The 23543-nt window shown below is 32.0% G+C and overlaps 4 protein-coding genes and 1 long non-coding RNA gene across 5 annotated transcripts; 2 read left to right on the forward strand and 3 right to left on the reverse strand.

Moving 5' to 3' along the window:
* Positions 1 to 2221: 2221 nt before the first annotated feature.
* Positions 2222 to 6176, reverse strand: LOC123697481. Its single transcript, XM_045644010.1, has 5 exons — positions 6008 to 6176; positions 5273 to 5444; positions 4366 to 4510; positions 3467 to 3578; positions 2222 to 2400 (listed from the first exon to the last, which is right to left on the reverse strand). The coding sequence occupies exons 1-5, from the start codon at positions 6123 to 6125 to the stop codon at positions 2222 to 2224; spliced, it is 726 nt and encodes a 241-aa protein (XP_045499966.1). The 5' UTR covers positions 6126 to 6176.
* A 189-nt stretch (positions 6177 to 6365) lies between these two features.
* On the reverse strand, positions 6366 to 11828 carry LOC123697358 (mitochondrial ribonuclease P catalytic subunit). Its single transcript, XM_045643844.1, has 5 exons — positions 11532 to 11828; positions 10685 to 11459; positions 10102 to 10485; positions 7309 to 7498; positions 6366 to 6532 (listed from the first exon to the last, which is right to left on the reverse strand). The coding sequence occupies exons 1-5, from the start codon at positions 11566 to 11568 to the stop codon at positions 6380 to 6382; spliced, it is 1539 nt and encodes a 512-aa protein (XP_045499800.1). The 5' UTR covers positions 11569 to 11828; the 3' UTR covers positions 6366 to 6379.
* A 369-nt stretch (positions 11829 to 12197) lies between these two features.
* On the forward strand, positions 12198 to 13362 carry LOC123697288. Its single transcript, XR_006752222.1, has 2 exons — positions 12198 to 12523; positions 13149 to 13362. It is a non-coding gene; the product is annotated as an uncharacterized LOC123697288 (long non-coding RNA).
* Positions 13363 to 16205: 2843 nt separating this feature from the next.
* LOC123697272 (protein crooked neck) lies at positions 16206 to 19385 on the forward strand. The gene is made up of 5 exons (XM_045643733.1): positions 16206 to 16418; positions 16508 to 16693; positions 16804 to 16919; positions 17439 to 17595; positions 17719 to 19385. The coding sequence occupies exons 1-5, from the start codon at positions 16380 to 16382 to the stop codon at positions 19360 to 19362; spliced, it is 2142 nt and encodes a 713-aa protein (XP_045499689.1). The 5' UTR covers positions 16206 to 16379; the 3' UTR covers positions 19363 to 19385.
* A 419-nt stretch (positions 19386 to 19804) lies between these two features.
* On the reverse strand, positions 19805 to 21165 carry LOC123697274 (N-alpha-acetyltransferase 20). Its single transcript, XM_045643734.1, has 5 exons — positions 20917 to 21165; positions 20590 to 20705; positions 20318 to 20447; positions 19995 to 20131; positions 19805 to 19907 (listed from the first exon to the last, which is right to left on the reverse strand). The coding sequence occupies exons 1-5, from the start codon at positions 20967 to 20969 to the stop codon at positions 19822 to 19824; spliced, it is 522 nt and encodes a 173-aa protein (XP_045499690.1). The 5' UTR covers positions 20970 to 21165; the 3' UTR covers positions 19805 to 19821.
* Between the last annotated feature and the right edge of the window lie 2378 nt (positions 21166 to 23543).

Raw genomic sequence — 23543 nt, forward strand, 5'->3', positions numbered from 1 at the left:
ATGTTTTTTAATACTTTTTTTGTTCCTCTTTAAATTATTTCAAAATTAAAACCAAAAATATTTTTTTCTAAATAATAAAGAATACTATACGAAAAAATAAAGTAAATAATTTAAAGGTGATAATTGAAAGGCTTAAAGGTGTAAGTACTGAATTATTGTGTGCGTCACACACAAAAATTCAGTACTTATGTTATTTACAGTTTTCCTGGTCATCATGAAGATCATCGCACGGGGTTATTATAATCGAATTTCATGTGATAAGTAACTTAAAAGTTCTTAAATCTTTCTATATCTAATTAATAAACTGTTTCAAATAGGTACATATAAAATCATTAGCCTTGTTATAGCATTAAACCAACTTTAATGCTCTAATGGCTAACTGCCTGTTTTTCTTTTTTAATATACCAAAAATTCATATGTTCATTAATATAAAGGTATACCATATTATTTTTATTTCTAATTTATTTCATACTTACATAATATCTGTTCAGGGTTCTATTGATATTTTAAACGCGAAAGTTTGTAAGAATGTATGGATCTATTGATAAACATAGATGTTTATCAGCTTCTGTTTCACGCGAAAGCTACATCGGATTTTGATGATACCTACTATAACTACTAGGCAGTAATTTACTAAACTGATTAAATAAACTTTACTACTTTAAATTGAACGTATAAGCTATTGATTGATGAAAATCTTTTGATTTTTTTGTCTCTGTTGATTTTGTGATTTCTGTAAATTTTGGTAAGTACATAATCTGTTTATAAACTAGACCCAAATTTGTTAATTACAAATGTAATCTCACTCTAAATATAGTTTTGCTTGTCTGTCGAAACAAGACGTACTTATCTGCCTATTCAGAAATTTAACTCTACCTAGGTATATATAATAATAATAATTTTATCAAACATTAATTTCCTGTCATATTGTAGGTTACTATTAGAACTACAATGTAACAGAAACTCTAGTTCAATAAAGCTCTGATAAGCGCGAGGTCATAATTATAGATGCATATTCTTATTAATAAATTCAAAGTAAAAGCGTTTAATTAAACTAGTGTTCACATTGACATGATTTTCTTTGTAATCTATGCAATGAGCGGGATAATAAGGTGGTCAACACAATCTCATGTTTCTCTCTTTTCTGAAAATTTTATTATTTTGTAAGTAATAAAGGCATGATGTTCTGATTATGAAATACTAGGTTTCCGCCCGCGGCTTCACCCGCGCAGTCAAAGAAAAACCCGCATAGCTTGCGTTCCCGTGGGATTTCCGGGATTGCGTCATTTTCCCGGGATAAAAAGAAGCCTATGTCCTTTCTCGGGTATCAAAATATCTCCATACCAAATTTCATGAAAATTGGTTCAGTAGTTTAGGCGTGATTGAGTAACAGACAGACAGACAGAGTTACTTTCGCATTTAAAATATTAGTATGGATGTTTTTAAATTGAATACTGAAAATTCTAGTTCTAATCATGCCATAATATGATATCACTAAAGTTCATAGATCCTTCTACGAAAAAAAACTTATAGTTTCTCTCTCTTTACCTATAAAATTTGCCCAGGAAATCATAAAAAAATAAATAATACATTTCTTTGTAGACAGCCCTATATGTCCATGTAGAACTAGATTGAAATGTGGGCGTTCCTCATAACTTATTAACATAGCTGCCTTGTCTTTGTTGACGATACAATTCATAATTTGTTATTCACTATTTCCCTGCATGAATAAGTTATTTCTAGATTTTCATAGTATTTATATGATATATGGCCATGGAGATACTGATAGGTGTGGTTATACGATATCTAAATATTTAAGTAGATAATATTATTAGTCCTGCAAAAACCTGACACAAAGAATCATCATTAAATATGTTAGAAAACTTTGTCTACGTTTTTATACCAAAACCTTTCTACCGTCTAAAATTCAATGTGTTCTGTCTTACCCCCTTGTATCGTCAATATCGTAAGACCATACTGTTAAACACCTATTTGTCCCAAACCTAAAAGAAAATTAACAGGGAAGCCCATTGGAAGTTTATTTCATATCACCCATAAACAACAAACCCTAGCATTTCAACTCTATCCATACTGCTATACGATTAGATATTGCCACAATGATCCGCGCTAGATGGCCAGGATCCGTTCGAATGAGCCTTACTGCGAATAATCAAGTCGATGAAAATATTCCTAACATGTAAAAATTAACCTTTAACAAACCTTAGCATATCAGCGGTTTCTCCGTATCAAGCCGCATATGCTCATCGATACTCGACTCCTTCGGCTCAATAGCATCAGCTCGATACACCGCATTTTCAATCCATACTGCTATACGATCCGATATCGCTACCATGAATCGTGCTAGGCGGCCAGGATCAGTTCGAGTGGGTTTTGGTTCGCCTGTTTATAAACGAAGTTATAAGTGTAAATACCTATCATCATCATCATCAGCCCATATACGTTCCCACTGCTGGGACACGGGCCTCCTATGAGGGTACAGGCCATAATCCACCGCGCTGGCCAAGTGCGGGTTGGCGGATGACACATGTCGTCGAACTTTTTAATTCTTCGACATGTCGGTTTCCTCACGATGTTTTCCTTCACCGTTCGAGCAGTGGTGATGTTACAACATGCGCAGATAAATTGAAAAATCAATTTATTTCCTGCGCGCTCGCCTGGTCTCGAACTACGGACTTATCGATTCGAAGTCCGAGGTCTCACCACTGAGCCACCACTGCTCTAAATACCTATACTTAGGTGTATTTTAAACCTATAAATAAAATGACTACATTATTGATTAATTTCCATGCCATAGAAAATCTTTATGTTAATTTTACAAATTTAATTTAATTTAATTTAAATAAATAAATTTAATTATTCTTTGTTGATTTGGTATTCGGAAAGTTTGAAAAAAATTAATTGCAATACATTTTCTGATAGACATTAAATGGATCCAAAATATGAAAGAAAAAATATTCAAGAAATGATGCAAGCCCGTATCGAATTTTTGAAAATTGCCAATTTGAAATACCCAAGCGTGTCAGATTTTAAACACTTTCGCTTGTGTAAATCACCGGATTAAATTATTTTGGAACTTATGTAGTCCTTTTATTACCTACAATTTAGAATTCTACGAAGCTCTTACATCATCCACAAGGCGTCAGATTTTGGCTAGCGGAAATTTAACCTACCTTATCAAAATATTGCTCATCATCTTTTTTAATATTAATACCATCATAGGCTACTCCTGTCGCCCAGCCTAATATTTAAGTAGTAACTAAATCTGCGCTAATGTTTTATTTGATACTACAGGTTGTAACATTAAGTTCGGTCAGTATCAAAAAGTCCGAAACAAGAGTTGAAATAGCTGGGGATGAAAATTTTGCATGCAATATTGATGCACTGCTTATCTACGATATTTTACTCGTACAGTCATCATAGAATGAATATTCAATCTATCTCTAACCAAGTATTTCAGCAACTCGCTCCAACACAACATCAGCTATGCTCCTCAGTCGGTTGGAAACCAAGATCTCCTTCTGCCCTTTCGCGATGTAGTCACAAAGGCGGTAGGCCACCTGATAACATTAACATAAATATGCACTCGCGCATTAAAAAAGTATCAATACGGCTATAACGTTGATAATAATGTTAATGGATGCGAATAATTTGTAGGCTGACACGTGACGGTAAGAAATAATTTAAAGTAGGGCCTTTGTGTATAATAGAAGCTCTAAACTTCTTTGAAAATAAATTATCACCCTATTATTGAATTACACTTGGTATGAAATAAATAAAAAAAATATTAATAAAATAATCCATTGTATGTCTAATTATTATAGCTGTTTTTTTAAATTATATAAGCCCATTTATAAAATACTAGCTGTCCGCCCGCGGCTTCGCCCGCGTTTTCAAAGAAAAACCCGCATAGTTCCCGTTCCCGTGGGATTTCAGGGATAAAACCTAGCCTATGTTACTCGTGGATAATGTAGCTTTCGAATGGTGAAAGAATTTTTCAAATCTGCCAAGTAGTTTCGGAGCCTATTCAATTCATACAAACAAACAAACAAAAAATCAAACCTTTCCTCTTTATAATATTTGTATAGAAAACAACTATCGTTTCTACATGTAGATACATCATTTCCAACAATAAACACATCACTTATACATAATCATAAATCATACAGATCAGCCAGAACAAGTCGTTCTAGTAATTAAGTAGTAAAAACATTACGCTATCGGCCATAATAACAACGTAACACTTTCCGCGGTCTTACGAACGCACATCCTCACAGCTCACAATTTGTGAGACAGTTTGTACGAGTCTTACCTGAATATTACCGAGTGCGTTATGAAATAAATAACCTGTGCGCTAAAGTTAATGAGCCACTTCTGCCGCTGACGCAATTCGCGCGCTTTTTCCGCTTGCTCCTTGCGACTCACCATTCCGCCCGGGCCCGACCAGTGTTTCGATGATGCGCTCACGGCTTGAAAGTATTGTTCCGTTTGTCTGGATATAAATTTATTTTTGTAACAATAAGCAAGGAACTGCTTTATTGGACATGATCGAAAAAATCTCCACTCAAAGAGGGTAGATAGAAGGATGAGAATGAAATTTGGGACACATTCTTTATAGCCTGGATAACATATAAGGTACCCGGTAACTATCCGAATCCAACCCCAGACGAAGACTGTTCTAATTCAATAAATCTTACAAATTCTCTTTTGTCATAAATCACTGATGTCAATAAAAGTACAAATGTTCTGTAAATATTGTGTCGATCAAGCTTACATAAAGCCACTAATGTACTTCTAATCTGAAATAGAATCCGGGTGAGATTACCTATAGGATATGAGGAAGAGAAAGGGATATTAGCCTGTGTTACAAATCGCGCGAAAAGTACTTTTGTACTTCGATTAGTGTTATCTAATGCTTGCTTAAAGCTATGGAGGTTTGCCTCAATTTAATTCAAATTCTAACAACCATGAACGTTATTTTTTAACAAGTAATAACTGAGAGTGAAGATGTAGATATCGCAGCCAACTGGTTAAATAGGTAAGCCGTTAATAGCTTAAACTCTTAATTAAATTATTGATATCCAGCCGCATCATCATATAAAAACGGCGTATCGTTTAAAAAAAGAAGGTAAATTTTACAGCGCCGTTTAATCATGCCTAAGCCTATGAAACGGTTGATAACCATAACCAGTTGGCTGCAACATAGACATGTCCCTCATTTATCAATACAAATCCAAAAACAAACAAGTCTCACTCAGGGCTAAGGAAATAATCCTCTTCCAGTGCACTTTTGATCTTATCCCTACGGTCTGGTGGCAATATGGCGCACTTTTCGTCCCATAGACATCGCAAGCGCCGCGCCGTTGGTCGAGATAACATTTCTACACGTTCCATTACGCGACGACGTTGTTTCTTTTGTTTGGCCACTTTGAAAAGAGCTTGATTATATTTTATTGTATAAAAAACAGTTTTTCATTTAATGAGAAATGATTATAAAACCCATTAAACTTTATATTTATAAAAATCTGGACAAATGGGTTGTTTACGTTGAAAGCAAGGTAGCTTACAAACCGATTTGGCCCGGCCACACACACGGCTTCATAATCAGAAAACCCGATTAGGATCCGGAAATCTGAATGCTTTGCTAACATAAATTAGATAACAAAATATTTCACAAAGCGCACATAATTTTTCCCAACGGAAAAAACCTTACATGTGCAGCCGAGCTTAGCTGCGCAAACAGTTTAAACTCCTAAAAAGCGAAATTCTGCTACGGAAAATAATTTAACGGAAAAATGTTAATATTTTTACGCTCTACAAATCACAATAATTATCATATCATCATAGAGCAACATACTTATGACAATTCCAAATTTTCCATCTAAACTCGGTAACGAGCTTTTACTGGTATAAGACGGTCATTTTAAATAAGTACTATTTAATTATATTTATTATGAATAAGCTTTAGATTCGTCATAATATGACTCACTTGCTGCCGGGTCTTGTACATTTTGCATAACCTTAACATTTTGTTCAGAAGCAGTAGAAAGGTTTGATTTCGATGACTTCCTGGACGCATCATCCACTGACCTCCTTCCTTTCGGCATTTTGAATTAATTAATAATATTGCGAATAATTACACTGTTAATTTTTCTATAATTGCCCTGAGGGGGACAAAAAATGACAATTAGTAAATCAATCATGTTTTTTTTTGAGTCATGAACGAGGTTGGCTACGTTCCAAATCCTTTTTGTTTGTAATTACTTTTTGATACAAAAATTCTAAATTGTATTTTCATTAAAAAGGAAATTAAGGGGACAAAAAATAACAATTTTTGTTATAATATATTTATATAAATTTATTATTGACTATTTTTCTGCCGCAAACACAACCACGTAGAACAATCGGGAATACCGTCGTTAATTCTGCCGTCATTGGATGCGTTTTCAGACTCGTACGGTATGTGCCACACCCCGTTGTTGTACTGTGCACACGGTGTGAACGGTAGGGGAGACTAGAAATAATCAAATATTATAAAAAATTAGTACTTAAATTATTATTTTTGAGCGGGATATTAAGAAAACTCATTTTTTTTGTCGAATATACTGGCATCACAATAAATACTGTGAATAAATAAGTAGTCATTCTGAGATTTTCGAACATTGAATTAAATCATTTAGAAATGAAGGTATATTTCTATTTAAACATAATAAACTTCAGATGGAAATGAAAGTTAATTAATCTCTGGTTTTACTAGAAAACTCTAATTAGTGATTAATTTAATTATAAGTTACTTTGAAACGAAGCAATTATATCTATTCAACACCGTAATTAAATGTTAAGGACAACATATTTCTGTAGCTTCAAGTAATATCGTGGTAATTCTGATAAAATGTTATAACTTATAAATATGTGTAAGATTGTGCTCTTGCACTTGACTATAACGTAGTTGTTTTTTTTTTTTTGAAGTGAAACTTCTTTAGGTGCGTTGAGAGTAAAATTTCGCGTCATCACAATACCGTCACGTCATGGAGTAAGTCGACGATTTTGGTATCATTGAATCTAGCCAAAGAAGTTTGACTTCTGACACGTCGTATGCTCGACACACGCTCTTTTTTGTATAATCAGCGTTATCAGTCTTTATAGATTTAATTAGGTACAACGTTCTCCATAGATACTGCTTTCCGAATAGGTGGTAAATGTTAAAAAATGTTATGCCGATTCAAAAGTTCTTATATAAGAAGTCTAATTGAATAAATAAATGTTTAAGTCTACACATAAGCTACTAACCTGTATATTAGGGCCTTTTCTGCCCATGAAAACTTTCCATTGATGCTGCCACTGCCATCTTTGGAAGATCCTTCTTAAATTCTCGTCTTGCAGCACAAAACGGTGACCTCTTAGCAAATCGCGGGACACAATATCCGTGTGAGAGCCGCTGAGAATGGCCGCAGTTATGAAGTATGGATCGTCTTGGGATCTAAAACAAGGTTATGAAAGAATAGAGTTGTACATCGTCCTTTATTGAAGTCGATTAGTTGGTTTACATATTATTATCTACCTAATGAGCATCACACAATAAATGTTTAAGATTATGGAAGCATTGTAAGTTTTATTTAAGTAACAATGGAATGTTCTACATAGAATAGGTATATTCACATCCCGAAAGAAAGATCCTGAATAAGCTTTAGGCCATCTTTTTTACTATTTATTGTTAATCAAGTGAACAGATTACCATTTGTTTAAAATAATACAAGACGAAAATATATTGTTGCATTTTTTTCTACAAACTATCTCCTTTAATTTATTTATTAGCTTTATAGAGAATTTGACAAAAAACGTTGGAAATGAAACTATTCACATTTCACTCATACCTATAACTATTAATTTCATAACATTCTTCAAGAATAAAATAGCCATACTAAAATGTAAAACAAAGGTTACTCTTGTTAAAAATGGTATCATAAGTCAATAATTACTTTAATAATGCTTGCATAATTGCTGTTTCATTTAAATAGTGCAGTTGTTGCCACTGCCAATAACAAACATTACCATATTCAACTAGTATTTTCTTATAATATTTATATCATACAAATTCTACTTCCTACCTGCATGTTATTATTTCATTAATTTCTGCATAGGTACATGCATAAGACAAAGAATTCTCTAGGTATTCTATATTTAGATGGATATATAGAAAATATCAGGTGAATTGGTACCACCACCACAATCAAAACACCATAACAAAATAGTGTTTTATGTTATGTTGTGTTATGGTGTTTTAGGGTGCATTTACACATTCGTAGGAATAGCGTGGCGATGCGAATAACGAACACGCATGTGTAAACAGTGCACTCGCAATTCGTCTTTTAGATACGCGTATTCGTGATCGCAAAAAAATTCTCATTTATAAAGCACACATGTTAAACTAAAAATTAAATAACGTAATGGCACCGAATACCGACCACTGATTGATATGGCTAAATGAATCCTTTAAAAGATAAATTAAATACTCTAGAGGTCATAAGAAAAAATGATATTATGAAAGATTACGAACTTATATTTTAAAATATGCACATAATTGTATTTCATAATGGCTTTTTATTACCTAAATTTGGATTTTAACTGTCACGACTGGAAATTAACTGAAAGCACCATTTTCCGACCGACTGAGTACAAATACACGTGTTTCCGACCACTGAGTAGCTAGATTCCGACCAGTCAAATATTTTCTACTAAAATCAACTTTATGATAATAGAAATACAATGGAAATTCGTAAAAACCCGTTTCGTCTTTTCACTGCATCACGCGTGGACCGATTTCGATAATTCTTTTTTTATTATATTACTTGAAGTACGAGGATGGTTCTTATGGAGAGATATTCTAAATATGTACCACGGGCGAAGCCGGGGCGGACCGCTAGTTTTAAATAATATTTGAGCATTTATTATAATAACAAAAACTAACTCTATGTTAGACTGTAGTAGTTTAAAATTACATTTACTCAAACTCAAACTCATAATATGCCTCACTGGTCATCCACACTAAATTAGAATTTCCCATTGACTAGGTACTTTGCCCAATTCTAAAATCCATTTCACCAAAAGTATTATTTCAGCTAATGAGAATACTTCAGCCTCTTTTTTATCACTCATGATGATGACCTGAAATAAACGCATGCAATTTCACTCATACACAGCGCAAGCAAAAGCAACCCAGTTGGACGGAAACAGGGAAATATATCGCACCTAGATTCCGACCAAACCTAAATTTGCGTAATAAAGCCTCTAAACCGAAATTGATATTCATTTTTAGTTCATTTCTATTTCATATGTACACTTATAAAGATCTCACAATTTCGTAGTTATGCAATTATGTGTCATAAACGTAAAATATAGGGGTTTTAAACCAGACCGGTCTTTGTAAATGAATAACGAAAAAATCAAAAAAGAGTGTCAGTTAAAACGTATATTACAAATAATCCATTAAAGTTAGCATTGGTCGCATACAGGTGTAGTATATAAGCATAGCGTTTAGAATAAATAACTTAATACGAAACCTCCACAAAACAACATGCATAATAGATAATTACCTTCTTTTACAAAGTGCGAAATTCCGTTTACCGACCGATTCGGTCGGATTTCGGAATGTTGTTATTTTGAAAAGCTCCTCATTCCGTCCATAATTATTTGTCCAAAAAAACCTATAAAAACACGCTATCTTTGCATGTATATTTTAAAATTAATAATTTAAAACACCAATAAAACGTTCAAAGTAAATTAACCACAAACTTACCAGAGTATTTAGCGTAAAAATCCAAATGTTTATTTTCACCGTTTTATGTTTTTTTCGCATTCAATTCAATACAAACTACACCCTCGCCTAGCTTTTCTTGGATTGACGAAATGTCGGTTAAAATTTGAAACCCAATTTTGGACAGATGACGTACGATAAGTGATTGAATCGAAAGCCTTCAGTTTCACGAGTGTCGCGCGTATTTTAAACGTTTTATCAAATAAAAATCAAAATGGTCGGATAGAGGAGGCTAGTCGGAAACCGGTGCCGTTACGTTATATACTTACATATCATCAGTGAAGAATGTTAAAGATTTTGCCATTAGATACTCTAAGCCAGATCTATTCCACTTCAACATGTGCTTTCTTCCAAGAAGCAATACTTTCATATCCTGTTTAGCAAAGTGATGAACAACATGACCCAACACATACAGTCTATCCTTCATATTCTTATTTGCCAAAAACGAAATATTCAGTGCGTCCAACACAATATCATATGGTGCTGTCTTTTCAACAAACTTTGAAAACCTTTGCAGTTCGCCCGGAGAAGATTTTAAGAATAAATCGGAGCCAACAATTAGCTTGTCTTTCACATTATTCTGTAGTTGTAAAAATTCCTCATCAGTCAGTTTCAAACAATCCAATTTTTGATGACATGTTGTACATTCACCACTGTAACAAAAAATAACAATATTTTTTCAGTTTACTTTATTAGTTCAATTTTATTAATTTTTTATATTAAATATTTAAATGTACTTTATTAAATAAAAAAATAAATTATGTTGGTTTAAAAATCAAAACATAATTTATTTGTTTATATATCACCATACAGTGTTATATAGTATTCAAGTAACCTGAAGATTAAACTTACGTCTTTCTGTGCATTGAAGTTAAATTTGCATCCCATTCTACTTGTGAATAGGCTTCCTTAATTCTATTTGCTGTTAGCTTTGTTATTGGAATACAACTATTTGATATATGAGTGGATATTTCATTTAAATATTTTATTATTGTTTTGTTGTCCTTATACTTTCTGTTTATATATTTTAGCCATTCTTCATATGCATAGTCAAGGAGAGGCCTTCTATCATTCATACTTTTAGTTATCATTTTCATGGCTTCTGATTTTTTATTTATTTTAAATAATGTACCTATTAGAGTACTATATGCTGAATGAGATGGAGTTCCACTTATTTTAATGTCTTCTAAAACTTTTATACATTTCTTCCACTCATTGATGACACACAGAGCATGGAGCAGGTTCTCTGCAGTTGAATAATCTAATATTTTGTACTTTTCATATAAATTAACATAGGAATCTAAAATAAACTGCTTCTGCACATTTGATAGTTCATGCTCCATTCCATAATGAAAATAAAGATTGAGCAAGCCATTGGTAGCACCCAGAGAATTATCTCTATTATTCGTTTTTAAAAAATCAGCAAACTCCATGGCAGCATCGAATTCTTTATTTCTTACCATTAATTTTAGCATCATTGAATCTATATTCTTATTATTATAATTTCCATACTTTTTCAAAACGTTTTCTTGCACTAAAGGCCAATCCCTAACACCATTAGCAAGTATCGATTTCAGATAGTCTATTTGCTCCGAAGAATTTAATCGAATAAAACATTTTGTGAGACCTGAAAGGGATATTCAATATTTTAGATTTCCTTTAAATATATTCAAAATAAAGAAATTTATTATTAACTTACACTTATTAAATGCTAATATTCGTCGAGACAGCAGCATATTGTGAATACAACTATTTATATTTAATTTACATGAAATGTTTTTGGTTATATTCGTCAGAAAGTAAATAATTAGAATAATTCGCTACAAATTAGTTTCTCTTGCGGAATAAAATATTGACTATATAACTTAATTCAATGGAAAAAAAAACATGAAGTATTTTATTCCTTTTTATAGAAAATCCATTTATTTTTTTTATTCATAACCTCAAACTAGAGGTTGTTTACGATTTTTGACATTTATGCACCTGAGTCTGAGAGGTTAGGTGTCACCATTCGCGTCACAGTCAAAAGTCACATCAAAATTGACATGGCATTACAAAATAAAGCAACCCACTCAAGACACGATTTGCGAAATTGGATACAATACACAGATTCATATTGCAAACTTATATAAGTCTGGCGCATTTTTTATCTTAAATAAATGTTGTCAAGAATATTAGAGAATGTATAAATATATATGTACAACAACTGCAATAATTTCATTTCATTACCTAGACGATTTTGTAACACGCACTAGAACAAAAAAGTGTATCTTCTTTGTTATAACTAATGCAGAGTCTATCATAGAGTGAGACACAGTATTTAACTAATTCAGGAGCCTATGGATTCATATATAAGCTGCTTAGATTATACACCTATAGATGTAACCACTAAAATGACTTTCCTTGAAAGAGCGAGATCGTTAATTGTCAAACCCATGCAAAGAAACAGGACAGAATATATAGTTTTTGTCTTTGTCGACATGGCCGGTTTTATTGTTTGGCAAGATCTGAGTTGTGACAAACAAACTTGGCGTCTTTTGGATTTTTCTGTGATTGTGTGAATTTACAGTGTTTATTGCATATAAAAATTGGATAATACAGAATATTTAGTGTACGTGCGATGGTGGGTTGCAGTGTTTTGGGTTGTAAAAGCCGGAGTGAGCGAAAAATTGAAGGAATAACATTTCACACGTAAGTAGGCGAAATTATCATTTCTTTCGTTATTACAACGCCAGATGATCATCGATTATGATGTTTTGTGATGAATTCAGTGCTGTGATGCCAAGAATATTGACTTGTGATACGTGTTTTCACTATCTTAAAATAAAATAACGATTAACGATGAACAGTTCAGGGTTGCCATAATGGCTACTTTAATTTACCCAAATAAATCATATTTCTTTATTGTTAGTACATACATACGATTCGAGGTCTTGTTTTGTGAAGAGAAAATAAAGATTATGATTATAATTAAAGATTATGATTGTTGGGTTTGCTTATCATGGTAGGTACTCATCCTACTTATATTATAAATTCGATGGTTTGGATGTTTGTTTGTTACTCAATCACACAATAACGTCTGGATGGATTTCAATGATATTTTGCACATGAGTAGTTTATTACCTGGATTAACACGCGTATGAAGTCGCGGGTAAAAGCTAGTAGTATAATATTTTTATTGAGAGGAAATTAATTCTTCTGTACGTAAATTTTAATTTTAGTTACATTTATTTAAGGGCTTTATTGTAGTTTATTTAACTTATTACTCAATAAAGATAAACTTTCGTAACATGCGAATAAAATCTTCTTTTTTCAGGTTTCCATCCAATATTGATAAGAGAAATGGCTGGATGCCACTGGACGAGAAAATTGGCTGCCAACAAAATATTCAAAAATTTGTTCCATTCATTTTGATGATGATTCATTACTGTATAAAAATAAACAAGTACAATTAAAACCTCACTCAAGCCTGCCAAGCTGTACTTATTTCATTATGTATATAGTAATAAATAATAAACATGTTTATGTTATAGACTGGTTTTATTTCATCATTGAACGTGTCGTGTGTGTTTTATGTCGTGTCGGTCGATAGATGTCCATCATTGAGGTATTATTATAGAGAGGACACCACGAACAAAAACGAATTTTCCTTACTGTATATATCTGTATATTGTGATACAATTCTCCTTACCTACCTTACGGAGGTTTTATTAAAGTATTTCGTACGACTACGACATAAGAGTTACATTATTGAAGCTAGCATTTAAAATATGCAAATTCAGAATTTTTAGTTTGCGAAGTACTTACAGGTATTTATAAAGTCTGTTCGCGATCAAGTAAGATTCATAATATTTTTTACCTAATATGTGGGAATTGCCAACTTATTAGGCAACACCACAAAATTCTATTTCTGTTTCAAGTGCGGCCACGCCATGGTTACATCTATAGGTGTATAATCTAAGATAAGCTGTCATATATAAGCTATCATAATAAAATAAAAGCTCTTCGTGTGAGTGGGATTTTATGAACATAATACATAATCTATATAAACTTCATTTTTCAACACTGCGAAAACTACTCTCTTCGATCAGCTGATAAACTTATTTTGTGTATTCCCTCTCATCGCACCAATTTCTATGCGGGTTCTTTTGCTGTCTCTGCCGTCAAGTTATGGAACTCCCTACCTTTAAAAATCAGACTTGCTCCTTCCTTATCCTCTTTTAAACATCATGTCCGTAATCATTTCCTCTTAACTGCCTATAATTCGGATTAGTTTATGTAGTACGTATACTTCTATTTAGACATATTTATTTATATATATATATATATATATAGTTACTACTATATATGTAGTATGCATATGTGTATGTATGTGTATCTTATGATATATTTGTATTTCATATTATATTTATTTAATTTAATTATTTTAATTTTTTTTTTTTTTTTTTTTTTGTTCATTTTTACGTATTTTTATCATGTACTGTATAACATGTGTATATATTTTATTGTATTCTTTTATTATTTCTACCCTATTCTAAAAATATGTTTTATTTTGTTTTATTTCGCTTCTTTGCCTTTCTCCCCGTGGTTGCCTGGCAGAGATCACTGCGTAGTGATAAGGCCGCCCTTTGTGCTTTTTAATCTTATTTTTTTTTTTGTAACCTTTATGTATATTTTGTCTCTTGCACAATAAAGTGTTAAATAAATAATAAATAAATAAATAATCTGTGAAGTATTTCAAATAATCTGCATAGTGCATTTTGACGTTTTGCGTCATTTTCACATTAGGTACCAAGAAGCTTATATCCTATAATACACTGGAGATTGCACTATGACCATTAACTTGAAACAAGAAACTATGACATTCAATGACGTCAGTCATGTTATTTGTCTCTTTCTGTCGAGTGACCACGCTGGTTTGTAAATTCAGGATTTTTCAAAATAGAAAAAACTAAAAATCATGGTCTATAAATAATAACGACATATATTTTTAACAGTATTTATATTATAATATTATGGTCATACTTTATTGGTAGGTACATACAATTTTAATTGGTATAGAATGATAGTTATAAATAATTTTTGGCTACAAAGCTTGGATTTGAACCGATATATAGCATTAACATCCTTTGTAAATAGAGGAAAGTTGTGTTTTGCATCAGATGCTGTTTACCAAATTGTCATCTACTCAGATCTTCTTTTTAAACGCGTTGCTTCGACGGGTCAATTTCAAGCCAGAATCATCAAAGAAAAACTGTTTATAGCAGCCTTGCACAAATTTCAGCTAACTTTACAAAGTTTATTTTTAAAAAGGTATTTTTTTCTGGGTCGTAATCCTCAGTAACCTTGATGGGCACATATATTTCTTTTTATTTTACTTTTTGGAAAGCTGAAATACGTAAAACAAAAAAATATGAGGTAAGTTATAAAAGTATAAATTTCAATGTAAAAACGAACAATCTTATAACTACATGTGAGTGCAATACCGATGTCATGTGTTGTTTCATTACTAGTAACAATCTTTAAAATGGTGTTCTAAATTTTCATCATAATATTGTTATTACAATATATTCTCTTCGCTATCCATAAAAACTCGTCATCATGGTTACCTTACTTGTTAAATCTGTTTATTGAAAACTTGTTGAAAAATGATAAAGTATTAGGGAAATAACAAATTTAACATGACTGCTTACTAAAATGATGCTAAATTAGACAATTTTTGCCATTGAAATGATTCTAAACAGGTAAATGCAGGAGTATTGAGGAATATTGTAAATAACGTAAATATACACTTGCCTGTGAAATTCTATGCCAGTATTTGGTGTCCAAACACTTCTGCAATTTTGCACAATACAATGTATTCTTTATATTCGGAAAATATTCATTAAATAAGCAACAATATTAACTTAAATATTCGAAGCGACGCAATTTTTTTGACACACATGCCATATTGACAAAGTGAGAGTTGCTACAATTTTATTATGGTGACTACCCATAATCAGGGAGTATCGCTTTTTAATAATTGGTTCAGATACTTAGTTTATTTAGCATAAATAATAATTGTCTCATCCAACAATGCTTCTGAATGACGTTGTTGGCAATTTATCAACAAACTCATGTACAAAAACTAACCTTTTGCACAGAATATTACAGCATACATAGTAGCCTTGGGAAAACTTCGTATTAACAGTGGCAATACCAAGTTAGGTGTGAAAGTGATAAAAAACATGAACTGGGCAATATTTTCTTGTTACACGTCAATGTTCATACCGAAATCTCCAGTGTATTAGATATAAGCTTCTTGTTAGGTACCTACAGGGTACTTGCCACAGACCAAAGAGTATAATGTATAATAGCCACAGACTCACAGAGTACTTTTTTATATATGTACTTGCTCAGTGATTTTCACATGAAACCAAACATTTTATGACACAACTCAGGTTGTGGTCCGTTTCATTCGCGTTTTGCATCAAAAGTACACAATTATTTAAATAAATAGTTTCTGAAGCTTATCTTTTCATATTCATAGTTATTTTCTAACTTCAAAATGGAAGGCAAAGCCGCTAAAATGCCCAAAGTGGCGAAGGTAATATCATAAACTTGAATTATTGTCTATTTGTTGAAAATAATTACATCCCTTTGAACACCTTCTTATTTAATACCTATGTATTACAGGTTAAAAATAAAGCACCAGCAGAGATACAAATTACTGCAGAACAGTTACTTAGAGAGGCTAAAGAAAGAGACTTGGAGATATTGCCTCCACCACCAAAACAAAAGATCTCTGATCCAGAGGAACTTCGAGATTATCAACATCGAAAAAGGAAAGCTTTTGAAGACAATATAAGGAAAAACAGAATGGTAAACATTATTTGAATTTGAGAATATTAATTTATCTTTTTACCATCCATGATAGCGCTGGAATTCATTCATCAATTTTGTCTATGCAATGTAAAGTGTGTTTATTTTAGGTAATTGGAAATTGGCTAAAATATGCACAATGGGAAGAATCGCAGAAGCAAGTGCAAAGGGCACGCTCAATATATGAACGGGCTCTGGATGTTGATCATAGAAATGTTACACTCTGGTATGAAAATATAAAGAATTTTTTTATGTTTATAATGGTAATAATTTATAGCGTATCCCAATGAAAAAGATATTCTGACTTTTTTGCAATATCTAAACTATTTCATGTACTTTAGGAATTTATTTATGTGGAATTTTCAACATCTGAAACAATCCTTGTTTCAATTATTTCACACAAGCGGTCCGTCCCGGCCAGTGGTACATACTTCGCAATAAAAGGTAGCCTATTTTCTTTCTCAGGGTCTAAAGATTGTCTGTGCCAAATTTCATCAAAATCGGTTGAGAGGTTTAAGCAGGAAAGCGTAACAGACCGACGGACAGAGTTACTTGCGCATTTAAAATATTAATAATTAGTAGGGATAAAAAGGAGTTTACTGTTTTATGAGTATTCTATTGAAGCTTTAGCCCCTTCAATTTAATTAATTTAATTAATAGAAATAAAGCCCTATTCAGTTAAAAAAATAACTGTATAATATTAAATAAATTTATTTGTGAATAATAAAACTTCTTGAACATTCAGGTTGAAATATTCTGAAATGGAGATGAGAAACCGACAAGTCAACCATGCAAGGAACTTGTGGGACAGAGCAGTCACCATTCTACCCAGGGTATCTCAGTTTTGGTATAAATACACTTACATGGAGGAAATGTTAGAAAATGTAGCTGGAGCAAGACAAGTGAGTTAGAAAAATAGTTTGAATTTAAATTTTCATTCTTAGGTCTTTATCTATAAAAAAATACTTTTTTCTTTATCAAAGTGGTATACATTGTTGTTTAAATTTAGTTTATGATTTTTTAAGGTATTTGAACGATGGATGGAATGGCAACCGGATGAACAAGCATGGCAGACATACATCAATTTTGAACTACGCTATAAAGAACTGGACAGAGCTCGCCAAATATATGAGAGATTTGTTATGGTTCACCCAGATGTCAAAAACTGGATCAAGTATGCAAAATTTGAAGAAAATCATGGATTTATTAATAGTTCTAGAAAGGTCTATGAAAGGGCAGTTGAGTTCTTTGGTGACGAGGAATTAGATGAAAGATTATTTATTGCTTTTGCAAAATTTGAAGAGAATCAAAAGGAACATGATAGAGCTAGAGTCATATATAAATATGCTCTAGATCACATTCCTAAAGACAGAAATAAAGAACTTTATAAAGCTTACACCATCCATGAGAAAAAGTATGGAGATAGATCTGGTATTGAGGATGTTATTGTTAACAAGAGGAAATATATGTATGAACAAGAAGTAATAGAAAATCCAACAAATTATGATGCATGGTTTGATTATATAAGACTTGTTGAAAATGAAGGTAATGTGGATGTCATTAGGGATACCTATGAAAGAGCCATAGCAAATGTACCACCAACGAAAGATAAACAATTTTGGCGGCGTTATATTTATTTGTGGATTAACTACGCACTTTACGAAGAATTAGAAGCGGAGGATGTAGAACGCGCCAGACAGGTGTATAAAACTTGTTTAGAGCTTATCCCTCACAAAATATTTACTTTTTCTAAGATTTGGCTCATGTATGCTCAATTAGAAGTTAGATGTAAGAATTTAAAACAAGCCAGAAAAACTTTGGGTATGGCTCTGGGTATCTGCCCAAGAGATAAACTATACAGAGGTTATATTGATTTAGAAATACAACTAAGAGAATTTGATAGGTGTAGGATACTGTATCAGAAATTTTTGGAATATGGACCAGAGAATTGCATTACATGGATAAAATTTGCAGAACTTGAAACTCTGTTGGGAGATATAGATAGAGCAAGAGCTATTTATGAGATAGCTGTTGGTCAACCAAGATTAGATATGCCAGAGTTACTATGGAAAAGTTACATAGACTTTGAAGTATCACAGGGTGAAACTGAAAGGGCGAGACAGCTTTATGAAAGATTATTAGAGAGAACTGTACATGTGAAAGTTTGGTTGTCTTATGCAAAATTTGAGCTCAATGCTGAAAATCCAGATAACTTAAATATTGAATTAGCGCGACGTGTTTACGAACGTGCAAATGATAGCCTCAGAAGTGCGGGAGAAAAGGAATCGCGAGTTCTTCTTCTCGAAGCTTGGAAAGACTTTGAAACAGAAATTGGTGATGAAATCAAACTCGAAAAGGTTATGGTGAAAATGCCAAGGAGAGTTAAAAAGAGACAGAAAATTGTTAGTGAAAGTGGAGTTGAAGAAGGATGGGAAGAAGTCTTTGATTACATATTCCCTGAAGATGAAATGGTTAGACCTAATCTTAAATTATTGGCTGCAGCTAAAATGTGGCGTAAACAAAAAGAAGTTACAGATGTTCCAGAAACAGATGATAATCCAGATCAAGAAAAAGAACAAGAAACAGAAGAAAATAAAAATACAGAAGATAAAGATGAAAACAATAAGGGTGATACTGATTCTGACTCTGACAGTTCTGATTCTAAATAATAAATAAATGAATTGTATTACAATTTTCGTCTTTCATTGTAACATGCAGAAAGTTATTTAATGAATCTTATTGCAAAATTTCCAGGATAGGTAAAGTATAATAATTATTCCTTTAATAATAATTAATCAATAACCTACATATTTTAAAGGATGTTCAGGCAAATTGTGATACATATAAAGGTGATGGTGAGTGAGAAAAATAATTTAAAATCTCCCTTGCTATAAACTCGTGAATGGCTCAACCAATTTGATAATTTTTTATACAGTTTTCATTAATGCATAAGAAAGGTCTTATGGAGTAAACACAAAAAGGGGGCAATAAGGCAGAACAACATCTGTTGAGGCCGCGCGATAGGCTTGGGCAGGTAGTGGTATAATTAATGTAACTCTTTGAAGATTACAAAGGTAAAATATAGCTAAATATGAAAATGAAAAGATTGTCCTTTGTAAATATTTTATTTAGTCAACATCTTCTGGACGCACTGGATGAGATAATGGTACAACCGATTTCTTATGGATATCTCTTGAGCATGCTTTCCTCATATCTAAAATGTAAAAAAAAAGATTATTACAAAATAAATGTTCAAAATTATTTAAACTAATTCTAAAATCAAACAAAAAATTATAATTACCATAAGCATCTTCATCGGGGTCTCCAGAATAATATTCTAGTACTGTTCTATATACAATATAACCCAAATTTTTATACATATTTATGGCAACTTTATTGCTCACCCTTACAAATAAGTCAACAAAATATGCCTTTTTTCTGTAAATAAAAATATGTTATTAATTATGTTTTAATAATTTAGCAAACTCTGGATAGATAGTGTAGAGTGATGAAATCTAATGAGAGAAATCTATCAAACAAATAATACAAATACTAATTTTATCACGTCATAATGATAACAATGTTTTGTTATTATATACTTTGCTAAAACTTGATATATCTTACTTTTCTGAGACATCCTCGAGTATGTTCATCAAAGTGGCAGCAATGCCTAGCCGTCTATAGTCAGGACTCACTGTGAGTGCAGTAACATGGCCGTGCCAGTTTTCCCCAAGTCCTTCAGCTTTTCCCATTACTAAAGATTAAAGCTATTTATCAACATTTTCAACAACAACAACAACATTTTCAATTCCATATACTTAAACAAAATTCACGCTTAAATGATTTTATTCCTGTTCCATATGCAAGGAGTTTGTTTTATAAAATATTTTACTTACTGTATCCCATAATCTCGCCACTTGGTGATTCAGCAACTTGGAAATATTCTGGCCAGTGAGCTAAGTATTGAGTATAAAATGATAATCCATAAGTTTCAGTTAATGGATCCAAGTTCCTGAAAAATAACACAAATCTATATTTGATTTCTTTAATGTTTTGATAGCAACAAGTTTAAATAGGAGAATTTGTTTTTGCATAATATCCTCAATAATAAGACAGGCCTAAAATATTGGGATCTTGGTGAAAACTAAAGACAATGGTTAAATGTTGGAATTAAGGACAAGGGTATATTGCTGCACCGCAAACAATTTATAATAAACTCTTACACATTATTAAATTTTAACATATCTTCACACGTGAACGGCCTTATAGTTGTCATTGTATATAATTAATTCGAAGACTGTTTCAAGACACATAAAATGTTAAAAATTGCAATTTATCTTGATTTTAGTGGGATTCTAGTAACCAATTTTATTTTAACTCTTCACCATCCGCATTTCTATTTGTTGTGACGGCATCACTGGGCATCACGGCAAATGCGGCAAATTGACACTTGACAATGACCATCCGGAGCTTATATTATACTCCGGAGTAATTGTATTCTATGATGACCATTGACCATAGAACTCAGAATACTGAAAACTGAAAACACGCGAGTCACAGACTAATAATAGTAACTAGGATGCAAGTTGTCATTTGAGAATTTTTTAATCTTTTTACTAGGTTTATCTATGATCGAAAATCTAAAGATAAAGATGTAGACAGCATTGTAAAAAATTTCATTACATTACAAGTATTTATAAGTAACTTGAACCGTTAACTAATAATATAATTGAATAAAATACACCAGTGCAAACTTAGCACCCCATCTATGGAATTTTGGGTCGAAAATGACCTTGATCGTTAGGTCCCCGTTAGGTCCTTTAAGGTCCCACAATTTTTTCGTTAGGTCCCCTTTAGTTTTTTTTTTGAATAATTTTTTAAATTTTAGGTATAAAAAAATGCAACTTTAGCACCCCGACCCCATCCATAGAATTTTGGGTCAAAAATGACCTTAATCGATAGGTCTCCGTTAGGTCCTATAAGGTCCCACAATTTTTTCGTTAGGTCCCCTTTAGTTTTTTTTTTAATAATTTTTTTTTTTAATTTTAGGTATAAAAAAGTTACACTTTAGCACCCCATCCATAGCAAAATTGGCAAATTTTATCAAAATCGTATTCTTTACCGTTAGGTCCGTATAGGCTCATCATTGAAATTGTTGAATTATTTATTTTATTAAAATTATAAAATAATAAAAACCTGCGCATGCGCCTTAGAGCATTAAGGCATGCGCACATCATACATAAACAGCGCGAAATTTAAAATCGTATCGTTTCATTTATTAAATAAATCTATTGTTCTGAGAGTGCTTATTTATTAAAAACCTACTTTTCAACCTAGACTTAAAATAACTATTAGTGTATTAGTGTCAATCTATGGTGTATATATATTTTTTGTAGCGGCCACAGGGCCACACTATCTGGAATGTCATCGCGGCGTTTCTGCGTAGGGTCAATCATCATAATTATGGTAACTTAGGTTATAGTTGGAAATAAAGTTTTGATACTTTAATTTATTATTACGAGCTTTGTTTTTTTTGAGAGATTAACAACCTCTTCATCTATATAATATTATATATATGTAATCTGGTACTGTTATCTGATACAGATAAAAAAAAGAACAGCTAGTGAAAGTAAGAAAAAACCACAGACATCCAAATATAAGTAATGTTTATATATCTGTGGAAAAAACATAATAAAATACAATTAAATTTTGTTTAATCAATATAATCATATTAAATCTAAAAGCCGCGTTCAGCCGCGAATAAAGAATAAGAATCACTATCATTATCTCTGACATCATTAACTCTTCCATGTCTGCAGTTATTCCATCTTGTTTTTTTTTGTACTGCTCTTCAACATGAATAACATGGTTCGGTCATCTCGGTTCAAAGAATAAATCTCGTCGAGATACTGATTTTGTGTCTTTAAACATTTTGAACGGACCCAGATCGTTCAATTTTATATTGTTGCTTGAATAGTTTTTAACTTGATTACTGGTATCATCCATGCAAAATAATAATATTAAACAAATCATACCTACTTATAATAATGTGCAATGCAATCAAGATGAAAAGCATCAAAATATCAAGTCACACTTAACAATGCATTGAGATATTTCTCGTAAACACTTTTTTCCTTGAAAACTACATCTCTTTCAAATTGTTTCATTTTAAATTTATTAATCATAGTTTAAAGTTTTCGTCATGTTTTCAACTCAGTTTTCAAAAAATTTTTTTTTTAAATTTTTTTTTTAGAAATCACTAAAATCCTAAGCTAAAATCGCAGAAAAAAAAATCACTTTGACAAGCTTTGACACACCAACAACTCAGGTTTTAATGACAGTTAACTGTCAAGTGTTGCCAAATAAATTTTCGAAATAAAAAGCCAGTTTCATCTTTCGGACGTGACTAGTATAGATTTATTTATTGATTTAAATTTAATAAATGAAACGATACCAATTTAAATTTCGCATTGTTTATGTATGATGTGCGCATGCCTTAATGCTCTAAGGCGCATGCGCAGCTATACGGACCTAACGGTAAAGAATACGATTTTGATAAAATTTGCCAATTTTGCTATGGATGGGGTGCTAAAGTGTAACTTTTTTATACCTAAAATTAAAAAAAAATTATTAAAAAAAAACTAAAGGGGACCTAACGAAAAAATTGTGGGACCTTACAGGACTTAACGGAGACCTATCGATTAAGGTCATTTTTGATCCAAAATTCTATGGATGGGGTGCTAAAGTTGCATTTTTTTATACCTGAAATTTAAAAAATTATTAAAAAAAAAACTAAAGGGGACCTAACGAAAAAATTGTGGTACCTTAAAGGACCTAACGGGGACCTAAC

This window comes from Colias croceus, chromosome 14 (genome assembly GCF_905220415.1).
Source record: "Colias croceus chromosome 14, ilColCroc2.1".
Taxonomy (NCBI): domain Eukaryota; kingdom Metazoa; phylum Arthropoda; class Insecta; order Lepidoptera; family Pieridae; genus Colias; species Colias croceus.